At 48.8% G+C, this 24,406-nt stretch overlaps 2 protein-coding genes across 8 annotated transcripts in view; one reads left to right on the forward strand and one right to left on the reverse strand.

Annotated features, from left to right (window-relative positions):
• Nucleotides 1-13,616, reverse strand: crfa4 (cytokine receptor family, class I receptor 4). 4 transcript variants are annotated; one of them, XM_086202649.1, is made up of 9 exons: nucleotides 13,036-13,616; nucleotides 5,922-6,031; nucleotides 4,333-4,471; nucleotides 3,713-3,882; nucleotides 2,729-2,907; nucleotides 2,479-2,632; nucleotides 2,316-2,403; nucleotides 2,169-2,238; nucleotides 1-2,024 (listed from the first exon to the last, which is right to left on the reverse strand). In XM_086202649.1, coding segments are annotated over exons 1-9 (1,566 nt in total). In that variant the 5' UTR covers nucleotides 13,038-13,616; the 3' UTR covers nucleotides 1-1,370. The 4 variants fall into 4 exon arrangements, with proteins under 4 accessions (XP_086058775.1, XP_086058772.1, XP_086058774.1 ...); XM_086202646.1 differs by having other exon boundaries at nucleotides 1-2,027; XM_086202648.1 differs by having other exon boundaries at nucleotides 1-2,027; nucleotides 12,962-13,616.
• cybb (cytochrome b-245, beta polypeptide (chronic granulomatous disease)) overlaps nucleotides 13,318-24,406 on the forward strand; it is a 19,441-nt gene continuing 8,352 nt past the window's right edge. For 2 of the 4 annotated variants that reach the window (XM_086202638.1, XM_086202639.1), the window contains exons 1-5: nucleotides 13,318-13,551; nucleotides 16,528-16,620; nucleotides 17,076-17,186; nucleotides 17,260-17,344; nucleotides 17,415-17,563. In XM_086202638.1, the coding sequence (XP_086058764.1) occupies nucleotides 13,507-13,551; nucleotides 16,528-16,620; nucleotides 17,076-17,186; nucleotides 17,260-17,344; nucleotides 17,415-17,563 (483 nt within the window). In that variant the 5' untranslated portion in view covers nucleotides 13,318-13,506. Of the gene's footprint in view, nucleotides 13,552-16,527; nucleotides 16,621-16,661; nucleotides 16,952-17,075; nucleotides 17,187-17,259; nucleotides 17,345-17,414; nucleotides 17,564-24,406 lie in introns of those variants that run through there. The other 2 variants (XM_086202637.1, XM_086202640.1) reach the window with 2 other exon arrangements.

The raw sequence follows: 24,406 nt of genomic DNA on the forward strand, positions 1-24,406 counted from the left end.
TTGGGCTTCACCCTTTATTGCATCAACAGAGAACCAGGAACCACATCACCACTTCCTGTCACAATCACAGGTGAAACGACAGAGGGGCACCTGACAGCAACTGCTCTGTGAAAAAAGGCACACGGGTAGGAGACGGCATGACGGCGACACGTGTGAGGCAGCCAGGGAGGGGGCGGGGCTAATGTAACCAGGGTTCTACTGTCAGTCGTCTGGGATCAACGTAGCTGGTCACTGGTAACTGGTCGTCTCAGGGGGCGAACTGCAACTTCCTGCCTGGTGACTTATTAAAATCTAAAAAAGACAACCAATGTTGGGGACCACACACACACACACACACACACACACACACACACTCACACTCTCGAGGCTGTGTGTTCGTTCAGCTGAGTCTTCCAGTCACAGGGACACTTGGATTTACCTTCATTATGATGAGGCCATGAAATGATGCAACACACTAGCATGCTAGCACACCAGTAGCTAATGGCGCTCACCTGTAAGTCAGTCTTAATTTGTTTTTGATCAAAACTTTATCGTTCTCAGTTTGCCATGACAAGATATCTGCCTCCTGTTCATCATCAGTGGTGGCTCATCCCACCACTCGCCACCTAAGCTCCGCCCCTCCTCCGTCCTCTTTGTCACCTTGAACTCATATTTGAAGGCATCTGCCTGGACTGGTTGCATCGGCACCAACGAATGCTTTTGTTCAGGACCACCATCATCATCATCATCATCATCATCTCAAAGATGAGGGGCCACCACCTGAACGTGGAAGTGCACCTGACAGTGAAGTGTTCATACATGTACGATTACAGACAGACAGAGTTAGCGTAGCATAGCTAGCCTAGCTACAAGCCTGGCGCAGTCTCTATGCCATCGTGTGCTAAAACTTATGAAGAAAGACAAGGTGGCGGTGAAAATGGTCGAGAGGCTCGCAACGGCCGTGACGGCCATGACGGGGGTAGGGGTTGGGGGGGGCAACAACATCAACAGCTCAACCAGCTAATGACAGCTAATAATCAGCTGACGACCAGCTGATAACCGGCTGATAACCAGCGGAGTAGAAAGACATCCTCTTCATCATTGCATGTTTTTTCCTGAGAAGACAAACAATCCTGATCGCTTAGCAGCGATAACCTCTGCTCCAGAGAGGTGGCGAGGAGTCGTGGCATGTCATGTGACACTGAATACAAAAGGGTTCCAACTGCAGGTTTGACAACAACAGGCTTGGAGTCACAAACACAAAAATGGTGGCGTTTGTTCCACCAGTCATCATTTGGTGCAGAACCTTCAGTTCACCTCAGTTTGACGTGCGAGCAGGACGCCACCGCCTGAACTCAGCGAGCTCTGAGGATTCCTGCCTGCCATCATGTTCAGCCCTTGTTGTTCAGAGCAACCGGCAGCAGAGGGGCTGTGGCGTCGCTCCTCTCCGCCTCGCCGCCATCTTTCATTGCATTCTTCCTGGAGTGGTAGTCAGCCAGCTGCTTCTTCTTCTCCTCCTTCTCGCGAGCATTTAACTCCCTCGGGGGAAACTCGCAGTACGCCGGCGGCAAGCATGGCACCAAATGTACCTCCCCACTCTCGTTCATAAGCTGGACGCAGGTGTAGAAGTCTTGCGGCGAGCGGTTCGTGGTGAGAGGCAGTTCAGGAGTCCGGACGGCGGGCAGGCCGGAGGGTCCCATCATGCTGTAGTCGGCCCCCGGGAGGACCACCATGTCTGGGCTCAGCCACGGCGACGCCACATCCTGCGGCGGTGAAGGGAAGGCCTCAGAAGGCAATGGGCAGTAGCACGACAGGCTCGGCATGTGTGACGTTGGGTTTTGTGTGGGTAAGTGATATTGGGCCGCTACAGGTACCAGGTCACCGCGGACCCTGAGAGCGTCCCTCTCTTGGTTGGAGGGGAGGGGAGGGGCGCCGGTGAGGTAGACCTCATTGGCGCTGACCTGGTCCCACACTTCCTCTGTGTAACTCGGCGCTCGGTAGCTGTGGAAGTTACAGAAGTGACGGTTGATTTCATCCAAGTTCCCCTTCTGAAGAGAACGGAGGAAGGGCGGGTGGAGGAGAGAGGTGGAGGAAGAGGAGGTGAAACAGCAGAAGAAGAATCACATGATGAAGGTGGAGAGAAACGGAAGAGAAATGAAGAGGAAGAATACGGAGGAAGAGTGCATTACCTTGAGGAGCAGCGGGTCAATGCCAGTGATCCGCGGCTTAGGGATGGGTGGCAGGAAGTAGTCTTTTATTCTGAAGGTAAAAACAGGAAGTTAGAATGTGGCAGTGAGGTCATCATGAGAACAGATGAGACAGGTAGGGCTCCTCACCTCCTGCTCTGTGGAATTACCCCGAAAGCGATGACCAGCAGCGCCACCACGCCCACGCCCGTCACCAGAATGAGCACCAGCAGTTTACCTGAGGTGGTGAGAAATGCAACTCACCGTGCTGATCCACCAAGCACCAAGTTGCTATGGACACCAGATAGCGTACCTGCCGGCGGCCTGCTGGGGATGCTCATCAACAGCGGCGAGCTCCATTTGCTCCACAGGCCGTAGTTGTGCGAGCGGCAACGGACGCGGACCACGTAGTCGCTGATGGGGAGGCCGATGAGCTCCACGTGAGGCTCCCGCAGCGGGTGCTTGACCTGCGAACGCCGCCGGTGTGGTTAGACAGGAGCTCAGCTGCTCGCCTCACCAGGATGGGACATTCACGCACGTTGGAGACACAAGCAGTCAGATACCTTCCAGTTGTCGGGCTCTGACACGCGGCGGTACTGCAGCTCGTACACCAGCGTGATCCAGCCGTACTGCAGGTCGGAGGGCACCGGGTAGGACCAGGACAGCAGCGCATTGTGGCCCATCTCATCGCCGCCGGCGTCCGTCAGGACGTAGGTCAGATTGACTGGAGCTTCGGTCTGGACTGCAGACAACACATCACACGACAGGTTAGTCCTGACCGAACACCTCCAGAGAACTCCCAGCAGCCCCTGGGAGAAGGCTGAGACGTCAGGTGACGTCATCGCTACTCCACGTTTGTTCCTTCTAACCAAATGAATGTGACATTTGCAGGCGCTGGACGCTGACACTCTGATGTGAGCGAGCCCTGGCGGCGGCGCTTTCATCTCCTCCACATAAAAGATCAATGAGCTCATCAGAGCAAAGGTCACCCAAAGGTCAGTGTTGTAAGGCAGTCAGTGGCGTCCGTGGCGGGGAGAGACCCCTCCTCTCGAGACCATCTTCAGGGTTTGTCCTGGCTGACAAGAGACACGTGAACACGTGAACATGTGAACACGGTTCACGCTGCTCCGCCACACAACCTCCAGTCACACAGTGTGATGGTGCCGCCGCCGCTCTGATGCGAGTGGCTTATGACCTTGACCTCTGCTGCCATCTGACAGGAACAAAAGATCCCTGCACACACACACACACACACACACACACACACACACACACACACACACACACACACACACACACACACACACACAGCTCTGTGTGCTTTCTGCTGCATCAAAGACACGAGATGAGATGCAGCTCAGGCACACAGAGCTTCACTTCACGAGGCTCATTTCCCTGGGGGTGGAGTCAGGATGGGATGGCCCCGCCCCTGTGTGTGATTGCTTTTAGTGTCAGTCATTACATAGTTTGAAACCATAAGACAGTTGCTGCAGCGCCACCATCAGGACGACTGAGGTCTGGACACATCTAGAACCCAATGATCTTACCGATCTCCACCACGTCCAGGCAGTGCTCCTGAGAGGTGTAGTTCTTGTGGGCGGTGACGGCGGTGACGTTCATGCAGTAGATGTTCCAGAGGGACGTGTGGCTGCTGTCGAAGTGGCAGCTGTCAGGACCGGCGCTCTCGTAGTCGGGACATTCCTGGACCGGCCCTTTGCTGGAGAGGAGAGACGCATCAGCAGCCTGCAGGCCAGCGGCTCCAGCCTCGCTACCCTACGACCGCTAACACCGTCGCCTGTCATTTGGCAGAGACACAACAGCTGCCAGAGCAGTGGGTCCAGCGGTTCTGAGCCTCGAAGACGTCCCTCCTGTCTCCGCCTTTACGGGGGGGGGGGGGGGGTTTGAAGCAGTACATGTTTCACTTACATTTCGGCTACCGACACACTGGAAACATGACACAGAGGTTATTTTAGGACAACAGGACCGGTAGAACCGATGTTCTCAGCAACCACAGGCCTGCAGGGCCGTGTTGTGTTGCGTCATCGGACCCAAACTCACAGACGAGGACGATGGCTGAGCGACGCCACGTCTCTGCCTATTGCGTCCTGTTAAGGCCAGCACGTGTGTGTGTGTGTGTGTGTGTGTGTGTGTGTGAGTGTGTTCATACTCTTTGGAGTAGGTGAGCACGTAGGTGACCGTCTCTCCGTCCGTCAGGTTGTTGAGGGGGTGCCACCAGCAGGTGAAGTCCTCCATGTTACGAGAGCGGCAGAAGTAGATGTGAGGCCTCGTTGTCAAGGCAACCTCGTCTGTGAGGAAGCAGAGAGTGAAGCTAGTGAGTGTTCAGAGCATGAAGCTCCCCCCTCCACACACACACACACACACACACACACACACAATTATCTGATGGACTGCCGGCCTCATGACTCTGATTGAGAGCAACAGTGGAACATTGATCAGCAGCAGAAAGCAGCAGGAAGTCAGAACATTCCTGAATAAATCCATAAACACACCCAAACACAGAGATGGAAGTGGTTTCTACATCAGCCTGGAACCAGAACCAGAACCAGGACCAGAGCCAGACCCACACCCAGAACCAGTTTTTGAACTTCTTTGCTTCATTTTTCAGAACAAAGATTCACAGAACCTTTAACAGAGCTCTGTCCACCTGAGGAGACACATCTGTCTCTGAGGACCGGCCTCACAAGCAGTGGGTGACCTCCCCACTCAGGGCCAGGAGCCTGATGTGTGCAGCCACTGTGACCTTGACCCCTGACCCCAAGTCTTCTCACTGACGTTTGTTTCCTCCGGGCCCCCTGAGCTCCAGGAACAGAAGCCTTCAGCCTGGATCCGTCCAAGCGTGGACGATGATTTAATAACGATGGAATCCTTCGGCAAATCAACTTAAACCATCACATTCTTGGATTTTTGCCGTCACACAAAAATCCTGAATCTGCTGCCGGGGAGCGGCGTCCGGTAATCCCTCCCAGAATGCTGCAGGGAACAAAGGCCTGCTGTGTCTGAGGTAAGAAGCTCAGGGCGCCACGCTGCAGGCGCCGTCTGATCAACAACCTGCACTTCCAGGACGCATGGCAGAGGGGACGCACGCCGGCGGCGACCACGCCATGTGGTCTGTTCTGTGTTTTTACCATCAAGTGTCTTGGTAACTGACAGGAGGTACAACCAACAGGGTTGAGATGATCGTCTCCACGGCAACAGCAATCGGCTTAATGGGCAGATGCCCGCGGGTGTTGGAGCTTCTGCTGCTTTACAGAATGGAAATGTGAGCAGATTCCAGGTCAGCGCTCTGGAGGCGGATCAATCTTCACAATTCATCACCTCGCTTTGATCCGCTCGATACCAGGATGATGTCACACTGGCGAGGAGACGGTGACGGAGAGCTGACAAAGAGCAGCAACGTTCTGTGAGTCCCCCCCCCCCCCCCCACCTGCTGACACGTCCAGCTGAGCAGAAAGAAAATGACCGACACAGCTGGCCGCCATCCGCATTGTCCTCCGTGTCGTCTGACACACAGCAGAAGCAGAAAGTTGACATCTGCGTCAAACCTACAGGGCCGTCATCAGAGCACCAAGACGGTCATGTGAGGCGTGTGTCCATCCTGCATGGCATCTACAGGTGGAATGGCGTGGAGCGCCAGCCGACCATGTCTGGCCCTCGATGTTTAACAGACCGAGCAGGCTCAGCCGGCCCACAAATCCCTCAACGACCTGAGGGTGGCGTTCCGGCTCACACACTCACCGCGGCTGTGTCTCTCCTGATACTCGCTGTACTCGTGCGTGATCCTGCTGGCTTCCACCGGGGGCAGCAGACAGAGCAGCAGCCACAGCATCCGGGTGACGCCCGTCATCCTGTCAACACAAACACATACACACACACATCAGCAACAAGCCCCTCAGAGGAGCGGCGGCGGGCCATGTGACACCGTGCAGCATGTGACCTGAAGACAAGTGGACATTTAGACTTTAAAAGGGCAGCAGTGTGCCGCCCCCCCACCCGCGGCGCTTCCTCCAGTCATGAGACTCATCACAAGAGATGAAAGCCTCGCTGCTCATCTCCTCCCCCGCCACCCTCTGCCTCCCCCACCTCTGCTGACCTCAGAGTGGGAACACTGGTCCAGGGTTACTGGCCCGGTGCTTCTTCAGACGAGGGTGGAGCCGGCGAGGGGTGGGGCTGATGTGTTCAGGTTGTCGTGGTAACCACTTGTTTCCTGACTGCTTACGGGACCATAATTTGATGGGGAACTGAAGAAGACTTGAAACTAGCGGCTAAGCCGGAGTCATGGACCAGTGTGTACTACATACGTGTACATGTACATCAGTATACTTGTGTGTATTCCAGTATCCACACTACTGTCCCGCCGCTGATGTCGTGAGGACACGTCCTTCAAGACTAATCAGAGGCAGAGGTCTCTGAGCTTCAAGGGACGGATCAAGCTCGTTATGCTAATCAGCTTAGCCCAGTCAACGCCAGCCAGGCACAACTGAGCATGTGCAGTACCAGGGACAGCGCCCTCTAGCCGCAGTACTGGTGCTTTCATGGACACGTCTGTCCCCGGACGCTGCCCTGAGACTTCTGGAGGAAAAGAGTTCACATGTTGTGTTGCCTCCAAACACACGAGCAAAGCAGTAAAAGTACTGCGTGACGACATCAGAACCAGGACTTGAGGATGTGTCGTGTACCAGGAGGACTCAGTGAGTCAGACCTGAAGAAAACGTGGGTCTGGACCAATGAGGGTCTTACTTCTATGTTCCTGTTCGAAACACGCGTGTAGTCGCCCCCCCACCACCACCACCATTTCCTGTCCTCCGTCCTACCGCTGCTCTGATGCCACACGAGGGCCACAACAGCTGAGGGGAGAAACATGGCGGCGGCCGCCACAGTGGCAGCGCCGTCAGAGCCGGTTCAAAGGTCAACTAACCCTGGTCAGGTGGGGGCGGCGCCATGTGTCACCCTGCAGAACCCTGCAACCATCAGACCCGGGGTATGTGACACAAAAACATGGATGGGAACACGTGTCACACGCGTCCAGAGGGAAGTTGAGCTTTATACATCAAGGACACTTTGATATGGGGGGCGGAGCCTGGACCCCTCCAGCGTGACAGGGAGTGGCTCCCGGCGTCTTTATGGCCCAGTGATATCAGGACCGATGAGCCGCAGCAGGACTTTGAACGCTGCTGGACAGTAAAACGGGTGGAGCCACCAGGATCACCGGGTCTCTGAGGACCAGGAACCTGGCATGGGATGACCAGGGCCACAGGAAGTGACACGTGTCCACAACACCGACTTTCAATTAGAAAAATTAGCCTGTTAAGCCATGAAGACGAGCCCAGAACGAGGCGCTCGCATCCGAACGCGGTCGCTTGGTCTGACGCACACAATCAAGAGCCGGCGACGCAGACCAGAACGAGGAGAGAGGAGGAGTCGTTCTAAAGGAGCGGCTGATGATTACGGCACAGACGTGTTCCTGACCTTTAACCACACACACACACACACACACACACACACACACACACACACACACGCGTGTAGGTTCACTCTGTCAGCCTGAGTGAACCTGTTGGCGTGTTACTCATCAACAGGCAGCTTCACACACGCTGCCTGGTAACCAGGAGCAGCTGGAGAGGTCAAGGTTCACCCTGCGACCTCTCCAGCTGCTCCTGTAGAAACATCTCTCACGTCACTGGAAACCCGATCACAGCAGCACCAAGTCCAGCCGGGCCTGTCAGAACCCGGAGACGGGTCGCTCACATGCCTGCGGCATTCTGGACCCTCACTGTCCTGGACTGTCTGGAGCGTCCTGAGAGGCAGCGAGGAGACGTGGGGGGGGCGACGTGGTCACATGTTCTTATTCCCCCGTCCGTGGTCGTCTCTCTAACAGTGTCTGAGAGCAGCGCCGCAGGTCTGAGCAGGTGAGCCACCGCCGCCGCGTCAACGCGGCTCGGAACAAAGCTCGGGGTCATGTGACTCAACCGCCATCCAACACCTCATGTTGATGTTGAACCGATTTTCCGCGCCAGTGTGCAGCAGACAGGAAGTCCTGGACAATGTTAACCACGACTGACCACGTCCTCATCACATCACTCGCTTCAGCCTGATGAAGGTCATCTGCCCCCCGTCTCATCAAGGCTACAACGACCATATAAGGCCTGCCGAAGCACCTGGCAGCTGCTCACCTGAACCCCCCCCGAGGGGCTCAGCAGACAGCAGCAGTCACCTGACCTAAAGTTCAGGTAAAGCTGGAAAACTGCAGGACAGCTTGATGTTTCCAAGGAGACGCAGGACATCATCCCCAGGGTGCTACTGCCAGTAGAACCAGCACCAGCGGGTGGTCACGCCGCCATGTTTGTCCTGACCTTTGAGTGCCATGGTATCCCTGGAGGCAGGACAGAGGTGGAGCTGACTCCCACAGGTGAGGTCCGTGGGAGGTCACCAGGTCCTGGTCCAGCTGTTCCCAAGGTGTCATGTGACACGTGTCTGCAGGTCCTGTCACACCTGATCTCAGACCCGGCAGGTGTGAACACACTCACCGGGTCCTGTAACCACATTCAGAGGTGGTCTGGGCCGCATCAACCCGGGGCCACGTACCGGCGGCAAATTATGACGTTGAAAGCTCAGACAGAGAAATTATTTTGATCATGTGGTTTTACATTCAGGTGGGGGGGGGGGGGGGTTGATCCAGGGGACACGCGTGTGCGGCTGCAGCCGTGTGGTGGCTGACATCAGGATGGATCTGGTACCAGGTGTGAACAGGACCGACATGTGAGAGCCCAGACTTCTCAGGTATGAGCAGCAGTCCAGATTCCCGGCCGGCCACTTCTGCAGGGACATCGGCGGCGGGGGCGGCGGGGGCGGCTGGGGCGGCGGCGGCGGCCGACACGCCTGGAGGAAATGTCCAGAGCTCCGGCGCTGAGGCTGCCAGAGCAACAGGAAATTACTGCTGGTGTCGTCCCCGAGGCTCCGCTGGCCCACTTTCTGATTTCCTGCATCAGAAAAACATCTGCAGGCAGTTCTGGTAATCCCGCCCCTCCCTGACCCGGTGACGCCACGCCAAGACAGAACCCAGGCACAGCTGGTTCTGGGGCGCTGGACCCACCCGGGAGGAACCCTCCTCCAAACAGGAGGGCTCTGGGGAGGGAGGGAGGGAGGGAGGCACAGGTCTGTCAGCAGGAGACAGAGAAACAACATCCTGGTTCCTCCACGACTCCTGAGAGAGGAGGAGGGTGAGGAGCTGGTGAGAGGAGGGGGGGGTGAGGAGCTGGTGAGGGGAGGAGGGGGGTGAGGAGCTGGTGAGAGGAGGGGGGTGAGGAGCTGGTGAGGGGAGGGGGGTGAGGAGCTGGTGAGAGGAGGGGGGGGTGAGGAGCTGGTGAGGGGAGGAGGGGGGTGAGGAGCTGGTGAGGGGAGGGGGGTGAGGAGCTGGTGAGGGGAGGGGGTGAAGAGCTGGTGAGAGGAAGGAGGGTGAGGAGCTAGAGAGGGGAGGGGGTGAGGAGCTGGTGAGAGGGGAGGGGGGTGAGGAGCTGGAGAGTGGAGGGGGTGAGGAGCTGGTGATAGGAGGAGGGGGGTGAGGAGCTGGTGAGGGGAGGGGGTGAGGAGCTGGAGAGAGGAAGGAGGGTGAGGAGCTAGAGAGGGGAGGGGGTGAGGAGCTGGTGAGAGGGGAGGGGGGTGAGGAGCTGGTGAGGGGAGGGGGGTGAGGAGCTGGTGAGAGGGGAGGGGGGTGAGGAGCTAGAGAGGGGAGGGGGGTGAGGAGCTGGTGATAGGAGGAGGGGGGTGAGGAGCTGGTGAGAGGAGGGGGGTGAGGAGCTAGAGAGGGGAGGGGGGTGAGGAGCTGGTGAGAGGGGAGGGGGGTGAGGAGCTGGTGAGGGGAGGGGGGTGAGGAGCTGGTGAGAGGGGAGGGGGGTGAGGAGCTGGTGAGAGGGGAGGGGGGTGAGGAGCTGGAGAGGGGAGGGGGGTGAGGAGCTGGAGAGGGGAGGGGGGTGAGGAGCTGGAGAGGGGAGCGAGGAGATGCTCCACCGGAGAAGAGCCGCGCTACCGGACCCAGGATGGCGTCGTGATGCTCCGGGCGGCTGCGGACCCGAAGCAGCCAGTCGGGGTTCCGGTGGCCGCGAAGCCCTGGAGGTCCTGCAGCGCGGCAGGTCCTCCGGCACCTTCGGGCGCGGAGGTGTCGGTTCTACACCTGCATGTAGAACCTCGGTCCAAGTCAGGTCAGAGAGCGGGGGGTCCTACCTGAAGCGAGGAAGAGCCTGCTGTCGCCCCGACGGAGTCTGAACGGACCGGGAGGAGCGCGGCTGCTGGCTGGACTGCCACTCGTCCGCCGGCGCTCAGTATTTCTACCCGCCCCAGCAGCGCCCACCTGACCCGCGTCATCCGCCAAACACCAGCTGGAGCCGCCCCGCCCCCTGAGCCGCCCCGCCCCCTGTTTCTGATCCCGTCCCCACAGGACCTCTCTTGGAGTTTCTGCTCCAGAGAAATAAAACTATAAGTGCGAAGTAATTATTAATAAGAAGTGAAGCAGCTGACGTCCCTCTCCTCTGACGTCACCTGACACTCACAAATTTGAGCGATTGTTCTCACAACCGTCACGTGACCTCCTTCCTACGCGGGAGAAACTCCGCCCTCGCTCTGCCCCTGGCAGATGGGCAGTGATCAGTAATCTGATTACTCTGGAGAGCGAGAGGAGCATGGCACTGACAGGCTGATCCCATAGAACCAGAACCAGAACCAGAACTGGCTCACACCCTCACCAGACGTGACCCAGATCCCCAAGCCACCCTGGATAGGTTCTGATGGTCCGGTCCACCAGGGACATCGGAAGCTGGTGAAGCTGTGTGGGAGGTTCTGCCCTCCAGGACCAGAACTCTCTGGTCTGGGCCGCTCTGTCCTCTGGGGGGGCGCACCTGCAGCCTCCAGGTGGCAAACCGGACCACCTCCCCAGCACCATTCTCTCATCAGCTCTTTCATTTCACACAAAAGCAGCGACTGGGAACCCCCCAGCCGGTCCCAGCACCTGGGGGCCTTGGGCTCAGACACATTAAGCAGAAACCACAACAAGAAGCAGCACTTTGTGATTGTTGGTTGTGAAACGGGTCGGTGCTGATGTCACGGTCGCTATGCAACAGCTCTAATCCCCCCCCCCCCCTCCCGATTAGGAGGAAAATCACTGGAAACCTTGAGCCTCCATGACACCCTGCAGAGCTGCTGTGACCTCCCCCAGCTCTGGAAGACGGCCATACAGGTCTACCCGCCTCCCTTCTGGGGGCCCAGGTCCTCCCGCCAGCCAATCAATACACCAGCACCTGATCAGCACCTGATCATTGCTGTTTGAGTGACACCTTGTTCTGTGCTGTCTGATCAATGATTAATAACACAGCTCCCCCTAGTGGGGTCAAAGGGTACAGCAGGTAAGTGTGGCCAGCCGGTTTATGGTGACTCCTCCACTTCCCCCCCAACAGCTGAGTGTTCCAGCCTCACGTGACCTACAGGGTGAGTTCACTCCAGGGTTCAGGGTGGAGCCCCGCCCCCAGACGCCAGCGGAACAGTTCCAGGTTCCCCTGCCGAGGACAGAACCCAGAACTGTTCCAGCTGAATAAAAGCTTCACCTGAATCATGAAGCAGCTGACAGCAGATTCAGGCCCGCCCAGGAGCCATGGGGGGGGGGGGGGGCAGGGAAGGGGGGGAGAGTGTGTGTGTGTGTGTGTGTGTGTGTGTAGTGGGGGGGTGTTGGTCTCCAGTGTTGATGGCCGCCAGAGAGGAAAACACATTATAGATTGAACAGAGTTTAATGGCAGTATGACACACACCAGTAGTGACAGAATGAGCACAACACACACACACACAGACAGACACAAACACACACACAGACACAAACACACAGACACACACAGACAGACACAAACACACAGACACACACACACACAGACACACACAAACACGCACACAGACACACACACACAGACACAAACACACACACAAACACACAGACAGACACAAACCCACACACAAACACACACACAGACACAAACACACACACAAACACACAGACAGACACAAACACGCACACAGACACACACACACAGACACAAACACACACACAAACACACACACAGACACAAACACACACAAACACACAGACACAAACACACACACAAACACACACACACACAAACACACACAAACACACAGACAGACACAAACACGCACACAGACACACACACACAGACACAAACACACACACAAACACACACACACACACAAACACACACAAACACACAGACAGACACAAACACACACACAAACACACACACAGACACAAACACACACACAAACACACACACAGACACAAACACACACACAAACACACAGACAGACACAAACACGCACACAGACACACACACACAGACACAAACACACACACAAACACACACACAGACACAAACACACACACAAACACACACACAAACACACACAAACACACACACAGACACAAACACACACACAGACACAAACACACACACAAACACACACACAGACACACACACACACACACTCACACACACACACACACTCACACACACACACACTCACACACACACACAGACACACACACACACAGACACACACACACACACACACTCACACACACACACACACAGACACACACACACACACACACACACACACACTCACACACACACACTCACACTTGTGACAGAGCTTCTTTTATGCTTCATTGACCAGACTTTTTCAAGCATTCTGGTTTACTTGTCTCCATGGTGATATCGTACCATGACACGAATGATGGTACTCATCATAATAGTAGTCGTAGTACTGGTAGTAGTAGTAGTAGTGGTTGTAGTACATGTTGTCTCAAGACGCCAGTGTCCCAGCACCATGTCTCAGCTGGGTCACTCCTGTCTTCGCCGTGTGTCTGGACTGGACTGGTCCACATCAACAATGAAAGCGTGGTTCTCGCTGACATGTGGAACTCGGAGAACCTGTGGAACATGGAGGGTTCTGGTTTAGCCCCGCTGAGACGTTCAGGTGTTTCCCTCTCTGCTTTTGAGTCTGAAACAGGAAGCATGTGGCAATTCATCTGGTTCGACTTCCTGTTTGGAAATCTGCTGCTTCCTCTGGTGAAACCCAGCGTGTCACCATCGAGTCGCAGGTTCCTCCTCAACGGTCACCTGTAGGCGTCACACTCTCCTCCCGGCACGCGGCGCCGTCCCCTCTGACACACGCCTCCTGATGCCTCACGCCATCAGGGAAGATCATCGTGTCAAACGCTGTGGAACCGCGAGCAGGACTCAAAGCTCCAACGCCGCTCACCAACATGGGGAACTTTGCTGCCAACGAGGGGCTCTCCATCTTTGTGATTGTGAGTACAGGAGAGAGAGATGGAGGGATGGAGGGATAGAGAGAGAAGGAGGGATAGATGGATAGATGATAGATAGATGATAGATAGATAGATGATAGATAGATAGATGGATAGATGATAGATAGATGATAGATAGATGATAGATAGATAGATGATAGATAGATGATAGATAGATAGATAGATGGATGGATAGATGATAGATAGATGATAGATAGATAGATGATAGATGATAGATAGATGATAGATAGATAGATGATAGATAGATAGATGATAGATAGATGATAGATAGATAGATGATAGATGATAGATAGATAGATGGATAGATAGATGGATAGATAGATAGATAGATAGATGGATAGATAGATAGATAGATGATAGATAGATGATAGATAGATAGATAGATAGATGATAGATAGATGATAGATAGATAGATAGATGATAGATAGATGACAGATAGATAGATGATAGATAGATAGATAGATGATAGATAGATGATAGATGGATGATAGATAGATAGATGATAGATAGATAGATAGATGATAGATAGATGATAGATAGATGATAGATAGATAGATAGATGATAGATAGATAGATAGATGATAGATAGATGATAGATAGATAGATAGATGATAGATAGATAGATGATAGATAGATAGATGATAGATAGATAGATGATAGATGATAGATAGATAGATAGATAGATAGATAGATGATAGATAGATAGATGATAGATGATAGATAGATAGATAGATAGATAGATGATAGATAGATAGATAGATAGATAGATGATAGATAGATAGATAGATAGATAGATAGATAGATAGATGATAGATAGATGATAGATAGATAGATAGATGATAGATAGATAGATGATAGATAGATAGATGATAGATAGATAGATAGATAGATAGATAGATGATAGATAGATAGATAGATAGATAGAAGATAGATAGATAGATAGATAGATGATAGATAGATAGATGACAGATAGATGATAGATAGATAGATAGATGATAGATAGATAGATAGATAGATAGATAGATAGATAGATGACAGATAGATGGATAGATAGATAGATGATAGATAGATAGATGACAGATAGATGATAGATAGATAGATAGATGATAGATAGATAGATAGATGATAGATAGATAGATAGATGACAGATAGATGATAGATGATAGATAGATAGATAGATAGATGACAGATAGATGGATAGATAGATAGATGATAGATAGATGATAGATAGATAGATGATAGATAGATAGATGATAGATAGATAGATAGATAGATGATAGATAGATGATAGATAGATGATAGATAGATGATAGATAGATAGATAGATAGATAGAAAGATAGATAGATAGATAGATGATAGATAGATAGACAGATAGATGATAGATAGATAGATGATAGATGATAGATAGATAGATAGATAGATAGATAGATAGATAGATAGATGATAGATAGATAGATAGATAGATAGATGATAGATAGATAGATAGATAGATAGATAGATAGATAGATAGATGATAGATAGATGATAGATAGATAGATAGATGATAGATAGATAGATGATAGATAGATAGATGATAGATAGATAGATAGATAGATAGATAGATGATAGATAGATAGATAGATAGATAGAAGATAGATAGATAGATAGATAGATGATAGATAGATAGATGACAGATAGATGATAGATAGATAGATAGATGATAGATAGATAGATAGATAGATAGATAGATAGATAGATAGATAGATAGATAGATAGATGATAGATAGATAGATGATAGATAGATAGATGATAGATAGATAGATAGATAGATAGATAGATGATAGATAGATAGATAGATAGATAGAAGATAGATAGATAGATAGATAGATGATAGATAGATAGATGACAGATAGATGATAGATAGATGATAGATAGATGATAGATAGATAGATAGATAGATGATAGATAGATGATAGATAGATAGATAGATAGATGATAGATAGATAGATAGATAGATGATAGATAGATAGATAGATAGATAGATGGATAGATAGATAGATGATAGATAGATAGATGACAGATAGATAGATAGATAGATAGATGATAGATAGATAGATGACAGATAGATGGATAGATAGATAGATGATAGATAGATAGATGACAGATAGATAGATAGATAGATAGATGATAGATAGATAGATAGATAGATGATAGATGATAGATAGATGATAGATAGATAGATAGATGATAGATAGATAGATAGATAGATAGATAGATAGATAGATAGATGACAGATAGATGATAGATAGATAGATAGATAGATAGATAGATAGATAGATAGATGATAGATAGATAGATGATAGATAGATAGATGATAGATAGATAGATAGATAGATGATAGATAGATGATAGATAGATGATAGATAGATGGATGATAGATAGATAGATAGATAGATGATAGATAGATGACAGATAGATGATAGATAGATAGATAGATGATAGATAGATAGATAGATAGATGACAGATAGATGGATAGATAGATAGATGATAGATAGATAGATGACAGATAGATGATAGATAGATAGATAGATGATAGATAGATAGATAGATGATAGATAGATAGATAGATAGATGACAGATAGATGACAGATAGATGGATAGATAGATAGATGATAGATAGATGATAGATAGATAGATGATAGATAGATAGATGATAGATAGATAGATGATAGATAGATAGATAGATAGATGATAGATAGATGATAGATAGATGATAGATAGATAGATAGATAGATAGATGATAGATAGATGATAGATAGATGATAGATAGATGATAGATAGATAGATAGATAGATAGAAAGATAGATAGATAGATAGATGATAGATAGATAGACAGATAGACAGACGGATAGACAGATAGATAGAGAGGTAGAGAGCCAGACGGATGGCCCTGGTGTGACGTGTCCCTGTTCTTCAGCTGGTCTGGCTGGGGATCAACGCCTTCCTCTTCGTTCATTTCTACCTGGCCTTCCTGGTGGACAGGTGGTTCTACACCCGCGTGCTGCTGGGGGTGAGTCTGCCTCACACAACAGCCTCTAACATGGCCGCCGCCCCCACGCTCCACCAGACACACCAGGACTGCTAAACAAATACAAGCAGAAGAGAGGACCTGAGCTTTTTCATTTCCTCAAAACCCTCAAAGCTTGACAGACAGAGAACATCGCTCCGGTTCATAGGCGTCAGAAAGGCGAGCCAATAATGTTCCACACACACACCTCGCCCCCGCAGTCCACAGCTGTGCGTAACCAGGGCTGGACTAAAAATACCCACAAGCACGATGCTCACGACTCACACACAGGACGACTCTCAGAGGCGCTTGAACATTTTCACCTGACGCACAGGTGAGAAGGCCGCCGGTGGCGTTGAGGTGTGTGGTACCAGCGCTGGCGGCCCCCCTGGTCTCTTGTGTGAGTGTGAGTGTTCCTGTGGCGTGACCCTCTGACCCGCTGTCCCTCTGACTCCCAGCATGCTCTGTCCTGGGCCAGAGCCCCGGCCGCCTGCCTCAACTTCAACTGCATGCTCATCCTGCTGCCCGTCTGCAGGAACCTGCTCTCCTTCCTGCGCGGTTCCATCCAGGTACCACCGCACCACGCCAGTGTCACTGGACGGGCCCGGACCCGCTCCTCATACCTTTCTCCTCATTCTTCAGTTCTGCAGCCGAACAGCCGCCCGCCAACTGGACCGGAACCTGACCTTCCACAAGCTGGTGGCCTACATGATCGCCCTCCACACAGGTATGTGTACTGTTGCTCCGGCTGGCAGCGGCAGGAGTTGAAGCCGCTAACGCCGCGTCTCCTCCCGTAGCCGTGCACATCGTCGCACACTTGTTCAACTTTGAGTACTTCATGGATGCCCAGCTGAATCGCAACAGCAGTCTCCTGACCTTCGTCCTGTCAGAGATCGGCACCGGGGACAACGCGTCCTTCCTGAACCCCATCAGGTCCAACACCACGGTGAGAAGCTGCCACCGCACAGCTCAGCGTGATGTCATCTCCCTCCATGAATACAGAGTTGGATGCTGCTTGGGTTTCCACTCCATTTAGGTTAAGAGTACAGCACCAGTATAGCACCAGTATATCTCTAGTGTAGCACCAGTATAGCACCAGTATAGCACCAGTATAGCACCAGTATATCTCTAGTGTAGCATCAGTATAGCACCAGTATATCTCTAGTGTAGCATCAGTATAGCAACAGTATATCTCTAGTGTAGCAACAGTATAGCACCAGTATATCTCTAGTGTAGCACCAGTATAGCACCAGTATAGCACCAGTATAGCACCAGTATATCTCTAGTGTAGCATCAGTATAGCACCAGTATATCTCTAGTGTAGCATCAGTATAGCAACAGTATATCTCTAGTGTAGCATCAGTATAGCACCAGTATATCTCTAGTGTAGCATCAGTATAGCACCAGTATATCTCTAGTGTAGCACCAGTGTAGAACCAGTATATCTCTAGTGTAGCATCAGTATAGCAACAGTATATCTCTAGTGTAGCAACAGAATAGCACCAGTATATCTCTAGTGTAGCATCAGTATAGCACCAGTATATCTCTAGTGTAGCATCAGTATAGCACCAGTATATCTCTAGTGTAGCATCAGTATAGCACCAGTATATCTCTAGTGTAGCATCAGTATAGCACCAGTATATCTCTAGTGTAGCATCAGTATAGCACCAGTATATCTCTAGTGTAGCATCAGTATAGCACCAGTATATCTCTCGTGTAGCATCAGTATAGCACCAGTATATCTCTAGTGTAGCATCAGTATAGCACCAGTATATCTCTAGTGTAGCATCAGTATAGCACCAGTATATCTCTAGTGTAGCATCAGTATAGCACCAGTATATCTCTAGTGTAGCAACAGTATAGCACCAGTATATCTCTAGTGTAGCATCAGTATGGCACCAGTATATCTCTAGTGTAGCATCAGTATAGCACCAGTATATCTCTAGTGTAGCATCAGTATAGCACCAGTATATCTCTAGTGTAGCAACAGTATAGCACCAGTATATCTCTAGTGTAGCATCAGTATGGCACCAGTATATCTCTAGTGTAGCATCAGTATAGCACCAGTATATCTCTAGTGTAGCATCAGTATAGCACCAGTATATCTCAAGTGTAGCATCAGTATAGCACCAGTATATCTCTAGTGTAGCATCAGTATAGCGCCAGTATATCTCTAGTGTAGCAACAGTATAGCACCAGTATATCTCTAGTGTAGCATCAGTATAGAATCAGTATATCTCCAGTGTAGCACCAGTATAGCACCAGTATATCTCTAGTGTAGCACCAGTATAGCACCAGTATATCTCTAGTGTAGCATCAGTATAGCACCAGTATATCTCTAGTGTAGCACCAGTATAGCACCAGTATATCTCTAGTGTAGCATCAGTACAGCACCAGTATAGCACCAGTATATCTCTAGTGTAGCATCAGTATAGCACCAGTATAGCACCAGTATAGCACCAGTATATCTCTAGTGTAGCATCAGTATAGCACCAGTATATCTCTAGTGTAGCATCAGTATAGCACCAGTATATCTCTAGTGTAGCACCAGTATAGCACCAGTATAGCACCAGTATAGCACCAGTATATCTCTAGTGTAGCATCAGTATAGCACCAGTATATCTCTAGTGTAGCATCAGTATAGCAACAGTATATCTCTAGTGTAGCATCAGTATAGCACCAGTATATCTCTAGTGTAGCATCAGTATAGCACCAGTATATCTCTAGTGTAGCACCAGTATAGAACCAGTATATCTCTAGTGTAGCATCAGTATAGCAACAGTATATCTCTAGTGTAGCAACAGTATAGCACCAGTATATCTCTAGTGTAGCATCAGTATAGCACCAGTATATCTCTAGTGTAGCATCAGTATAGCACCAGTATATCTCTAGTGTAGCATCAGTATAGCACCAGTATATCTCTAGTGTAGCATCAGTACAGCACCAGTATAGCACCAGTATATCTCTAGTGTAGCATCAGTATAGCACCAGTATAGCACCAGTATAGCACCAGTATATCTCTAGTGTAGCATCAGTATAGCACCAGTATATCTCTAGTGTAGCATCAGTATAGCAACAGTATATCTCTAGTGTAGCAACAGTATAGCACCAGTATATCTCTAGTGTAGCACCAGTATAGCACCAGTATAGCACCAGTATAGCACCAGTATATCTCTAGTGTAGCATCAGTATAGCACCAGTATATCTCTAGTGTAGCATCAGTATAGCAACAGTATATCTCTAGTGTAGCATCAGTATAGCACCAGTATATCTCTAGTGTAGCATCAGTATAGCACCAGTATATCTCTAGTGTAGCACCAGTATAGAACCAGTATATCTCTAGTGTAGCATCAGTATAGCAACAGTATATCTCTAGTGTAGCAACAGTATAGCACCAGTATATCTCTAGTGTAGCATCAGTATAGCACCAGTATATCTCTAGTGTAGCATCAGTATAGCACCAGTATATCTCTAGTGTAGCATCAGTATAGCAACAGTATATCTCTAGTGTAGCATCAGTATAGCACCAGTATATCTCTAGTGTAGCATCAGTATAGCACCAGTATATCTCTAGTGTAGCATCAGTATAGCACCAGTATATCTCTCGTGTAGCATCAGTATAGCACCAGTATATCTCTAGTGTAGCATCAGTATAGCACCAGTATATCTCTAGTGTAGCATCAGTATAGCACCAGTATATCTCTAGTGTAGCATCAGTATAGCACCAGTATATCTCTAGTGTAGCAACAGTATAGCACCAGTATATCTGTAGTGTAGCATCAGTATGGCACCAGTATATCTCTAGTGTAGCATCAGTATAGCACCAGTATATCTCTAGTGTAGCATCAGTATAGCACCAGTATATCTCTAGTGTAGCATCAGTATAGCACCAGTATATCTCTAGTGTAGCAACAGTATAGCACCAGTATATCTCTAGTGTAGCATCAGTATGGCACCAGTATATCTCTAGTGTAGCATCAGTATAGAATCAGTATATCTCTAGTGTAGCACCAGTATAGAACCAGTATATCTCTAGTGTAGCATCAGTATAGAACCAGTATATCTCTAGTGTAGCATCAGTACAGCACCAGTATATCTCTAGTGTAGCATCAGTATAGCACCAGTATAGCACCAGTATAGCACCAGTATAGCACCGGTATATCTCTAGTATAGCACCAGTATAGCACCAGTATAGCACCAGTATAGCACCGGTATATCTCAAGTGTAGCACCAGTATATCTCAAGTGTAGCACCAGTATAGAACCAGTATATCTCAAGTGTAGCACCAGTTTAGCACTGGTATAGCACCAGTATATCTCTAGTGTAGCACCAGTATAGCACCAGTATAGCACCAGTATATCTCTAGTGTAGCACCAGTATAGAACCAGTATATCTCAAGTGTCGCACCAGTATAGCACTGGTATATCTCAAGTGTAGCACCAGTATAGAACCAGTATATCTCTAGTGTAGCATCAGTACAGCACCAGTATATCTCTAGTGTAGCACCAGTATCGCACCAGTATATCTCTAGTGTAGCATCAGTATAGCACCGGTATATCTCAAGTGTAGCACCAGTATAGCACCGGTATATCTCTAGTGTAGCATCAGTACAGCACCAGTATATCTCTAGTGTAGCACCAGTATAGAACCAGTATATCTCTAGTGTAGCATCAGTATAGCACCGGTATATCTCTAGTGTAGCACCAGTATAGCACCAGTATATCTCTAGTGTAGCATCAGTACAGCACCAGTATATCTCTAGTGTAGCACCAGTATAGAACCAGTTTATCTCTAGTGTAGCATCAGTATAGCACCGGTATATCTCTAGTGTAGCACCAGTATAGAACCAGTATATCTCTAGTGTAGCATCAGTATAGCACCAGTATATCTCGAGTGTAGCATCAGTACAACACCAGTATATCTCTAGAGTAGCACCAGTATAGAACCAGTATATATTTAGTGTCGCACCAGTATAGAACCAGTATATCTCTCGTGTAGCACCAGTATAGCACCAGTATATATCTAGTGTCGCATCAGTATAGCACCAGTATATCTCTAGTGTAGCATCAGTATAGCACCAGTATATCTCGAGTGTAGCACCAGTATAGCACCAGTATATATCTAGTGTAGCACCAGTATAGAACCAGTATCTCTCTAGTGTAGCACCAGTATAGAACCAGTGCATCTCGAGTGCAGCATCAATATTGCACCAGTATATCTCTAGTGTAGCACCAGTATAGAACCAGTATATCTCTAGTGTAGCACCAGTATAGCACCAGTATATCTCGAGTGTAGCATCAGTATAGCACCAGTATATCTCTAGTGTAGCACCAGTACAGAACCAGTATATCTCTAGTGTAGCACCAGTATAGCACCAGTATATCTCTAGTGTAGCATCAGTATAGAACCAGTATATCTCTAGTGTAGCACCAGTATATCACTGGTATATCTCTAGTGTAGCACCAGTATAGAACCAGTATATATCTAGTGTAGCACCAGTATAGAACCAGTATATCTCTAGTGTAGCATCAGTATAGAACCAGTACATCTCGAGTGCAGCATCAGTATAGCACCAGTATATCTCTAGTGTAGCACCAGTATAGCACCAGTATATCTCTAGTGTAGCATCAGTATAGCACCAGTATATCTCTAGTGTAGCACCAGTATAGAACCAGTATATCTCGAGTGTAGCATCAGTATAGAACCAGTATATCTCTAGTGTAGCACCAGTATAGAACCAGTATATCTCGAGTGTAGCATCAGTATAGCACCAGTATATCTCTAGTGTAGCACCAGTACAGAACCAGTATATCTCTAGTGTAGCACCAGTATAGAACCAGTATATCTCTAGTGTAGCACCAGTATAGCACCAGTATATTTCTAGAGTCGCACCAGTATATCTCTAGTGTAGCACCAGCATAAAACCAGTATCTCTCTAGTGTAGCACCAGTATAGAACCAGTACATCTCGAGTGCAGCATCAATATAGCACCAGTATATCTCTAGTGTAGCACCAGTATAGCACCAGTATATCTCTAGTGTAGCACCAGTATAGCACCAGTATATCTCGAGTGTAGCATCAGTATAGCACCAGTATATCTCTAGTGTAGCACCAGTACAGAACCAGTATATCTCTAGTGTAGCACCAGTATAGCACCAGTATATCTCTAGTGTAGCATCAGTATAGAACCAGTATATCTCTAGTGTAGCACCAGTATATCACTGGTATATCTCTAGTGTAGCACCAGTATAGAACCAGTATATATCTAGTGTAGCACCAGTATAGAACCAGTATATCTCTAGTGTAGCATCAGTATAGAACCAGTACATCTCGAGTGCAGCATCAGTATAGCACCAGTATATCTCTAGTGTAGCACCAGTATAGCACCAGTATATCTCTAGTGTAGCATCAGTATAGCACCAATATATCTCTAGTGTAGCACCAGTATAGAACCAGTATATCTCGAGTGTAGCATCAGGATAGAACCAGTATATCTCTAGTGTAGCACCAGTATAGAACCAGTATATCTCGAGTGTAGCATCAGTATAGCACCAGTATATCTCTAGTGTAGCACCAGTACAGAACCAGTATATCTCTAGTGTAGCACCTGTATAGAACCAGTATATCTCTAGTGTAGCACCAGTATAGCACCAGTATATTTCTAGAGTCACACCAGTATATCTCTAGTGTAGCATCAGTATAGAACCAGTATATCTCTAGTGTAGCACCAGTATAGAACCAGTGTATCTCAAGTGTAGCATCAGTATAGCACCAGTATATCTCAAGTGTAGCATCAGTATAGAACCAGTATATCTCTAGTGTAGCACCAGTATAGCACCAGTATATCTCAAGTGTAGCATCAGTATAGAACCAGCATATCTCAAGTGTAGCACCAGTATAGCACCAGTATAGCACCAGTATAGCACCGGTATATCTCTAGTGTAGCACCAGTATAGCACCAGTATAGCACCGGTATATCTCAATTGTAGCACCAGTATATCTCAAGTGTAGCACCAGTATAGCACTGGTATATCTCAAGTGTAGCACCAGTATAGCACCAGTATAGCACCGGTATATCTCTAGTGTAGCACCAGTATAGCACCAGTATAGCACCAGTATAGCACCGGTATATCTCAAGTGTAGCACCAGTATATCTCAAGTGTAGCACCAGTATAGAACCAGTATATCTCAAGTGTAGCACCAGTATAGCACTGGTATAGCACCAGTGTATCTCTAGTGTAGCACCAGTATAGCACCAGTATAGCACCAGTATATCTCTAGTGTAGCACCAGTATAGAACCAGTATATCTCAAGTGTAGCACCAGTATAGCACTGGTATATCTCAAGTGTAGCACCAGTATAGCACCAGTATAGCACCAGTATAGCACTGGTATATCTCAAGTGTAGCACCAGTATAGCACCAGTATAGCACTGGTATATCTCAAGTGTAGCACCAGTATAGCACCAGTATAGCACCGGTATATCTCAAGTGTAGCACCAGTATATCTCAAGTGTAGCACCAGTATAGCACTGGTATATCTCAAGTGTAGCACCAGTATAGCACCAGTATAGCACCGGTATATCTCTAGTGTAGCACCAGTATAGCACCAGTATAGCACCAGTATAGCACAGGTATATCTCAAGTGTGGCACCAGTATATCTCAAGTGTTGCACCAGTATAGAACCAGTATATCTCAAGTGTAGCACCAGTATAGCACTGGTATAGCACCAGTATATCTCTAGTGTAGCACCAGTATAGCACCAGTATATCTCAAGTGTAGCATCAGTA

Source organism: Aulostomus chinensis, chromosome 1 (genome assembly GCF_037954235.1).
Source record: "Aulostomus chinensis isolate RoL2024-O1b breed Wild chromosome 1, RoL_Achi_v1.0, whole genome shotgun sequence".
In the NCBI taxonomy this organism is placed as follows: Eukaryota; Metazoa; Chordata; class Actinopteri; order Syngnathiformes; family Aulostomidae; genus Aulostomus; species Aulostomus chinensis.

Excerpts from the sequence above, each read along its gene's own strand:
- crfa4 (XM_086202646.1), bottom strand. Across the intron at positions 3,883-4,332 it reads GTGCTCACCTACTCCAAAGA|CAAAGGGCCGGTCCAGGAAT; the intron begins GTATGAACACAC and ends TCTCCTCTCCAG. Across the intron at positions 2,028-2,168 it reads TTGACCCGCTGCTCCTCAAG|AAGGGGAACTTGGATGAAAT; the intron begins GTAATGCACTCT and ends CGTTCTCTTCAG.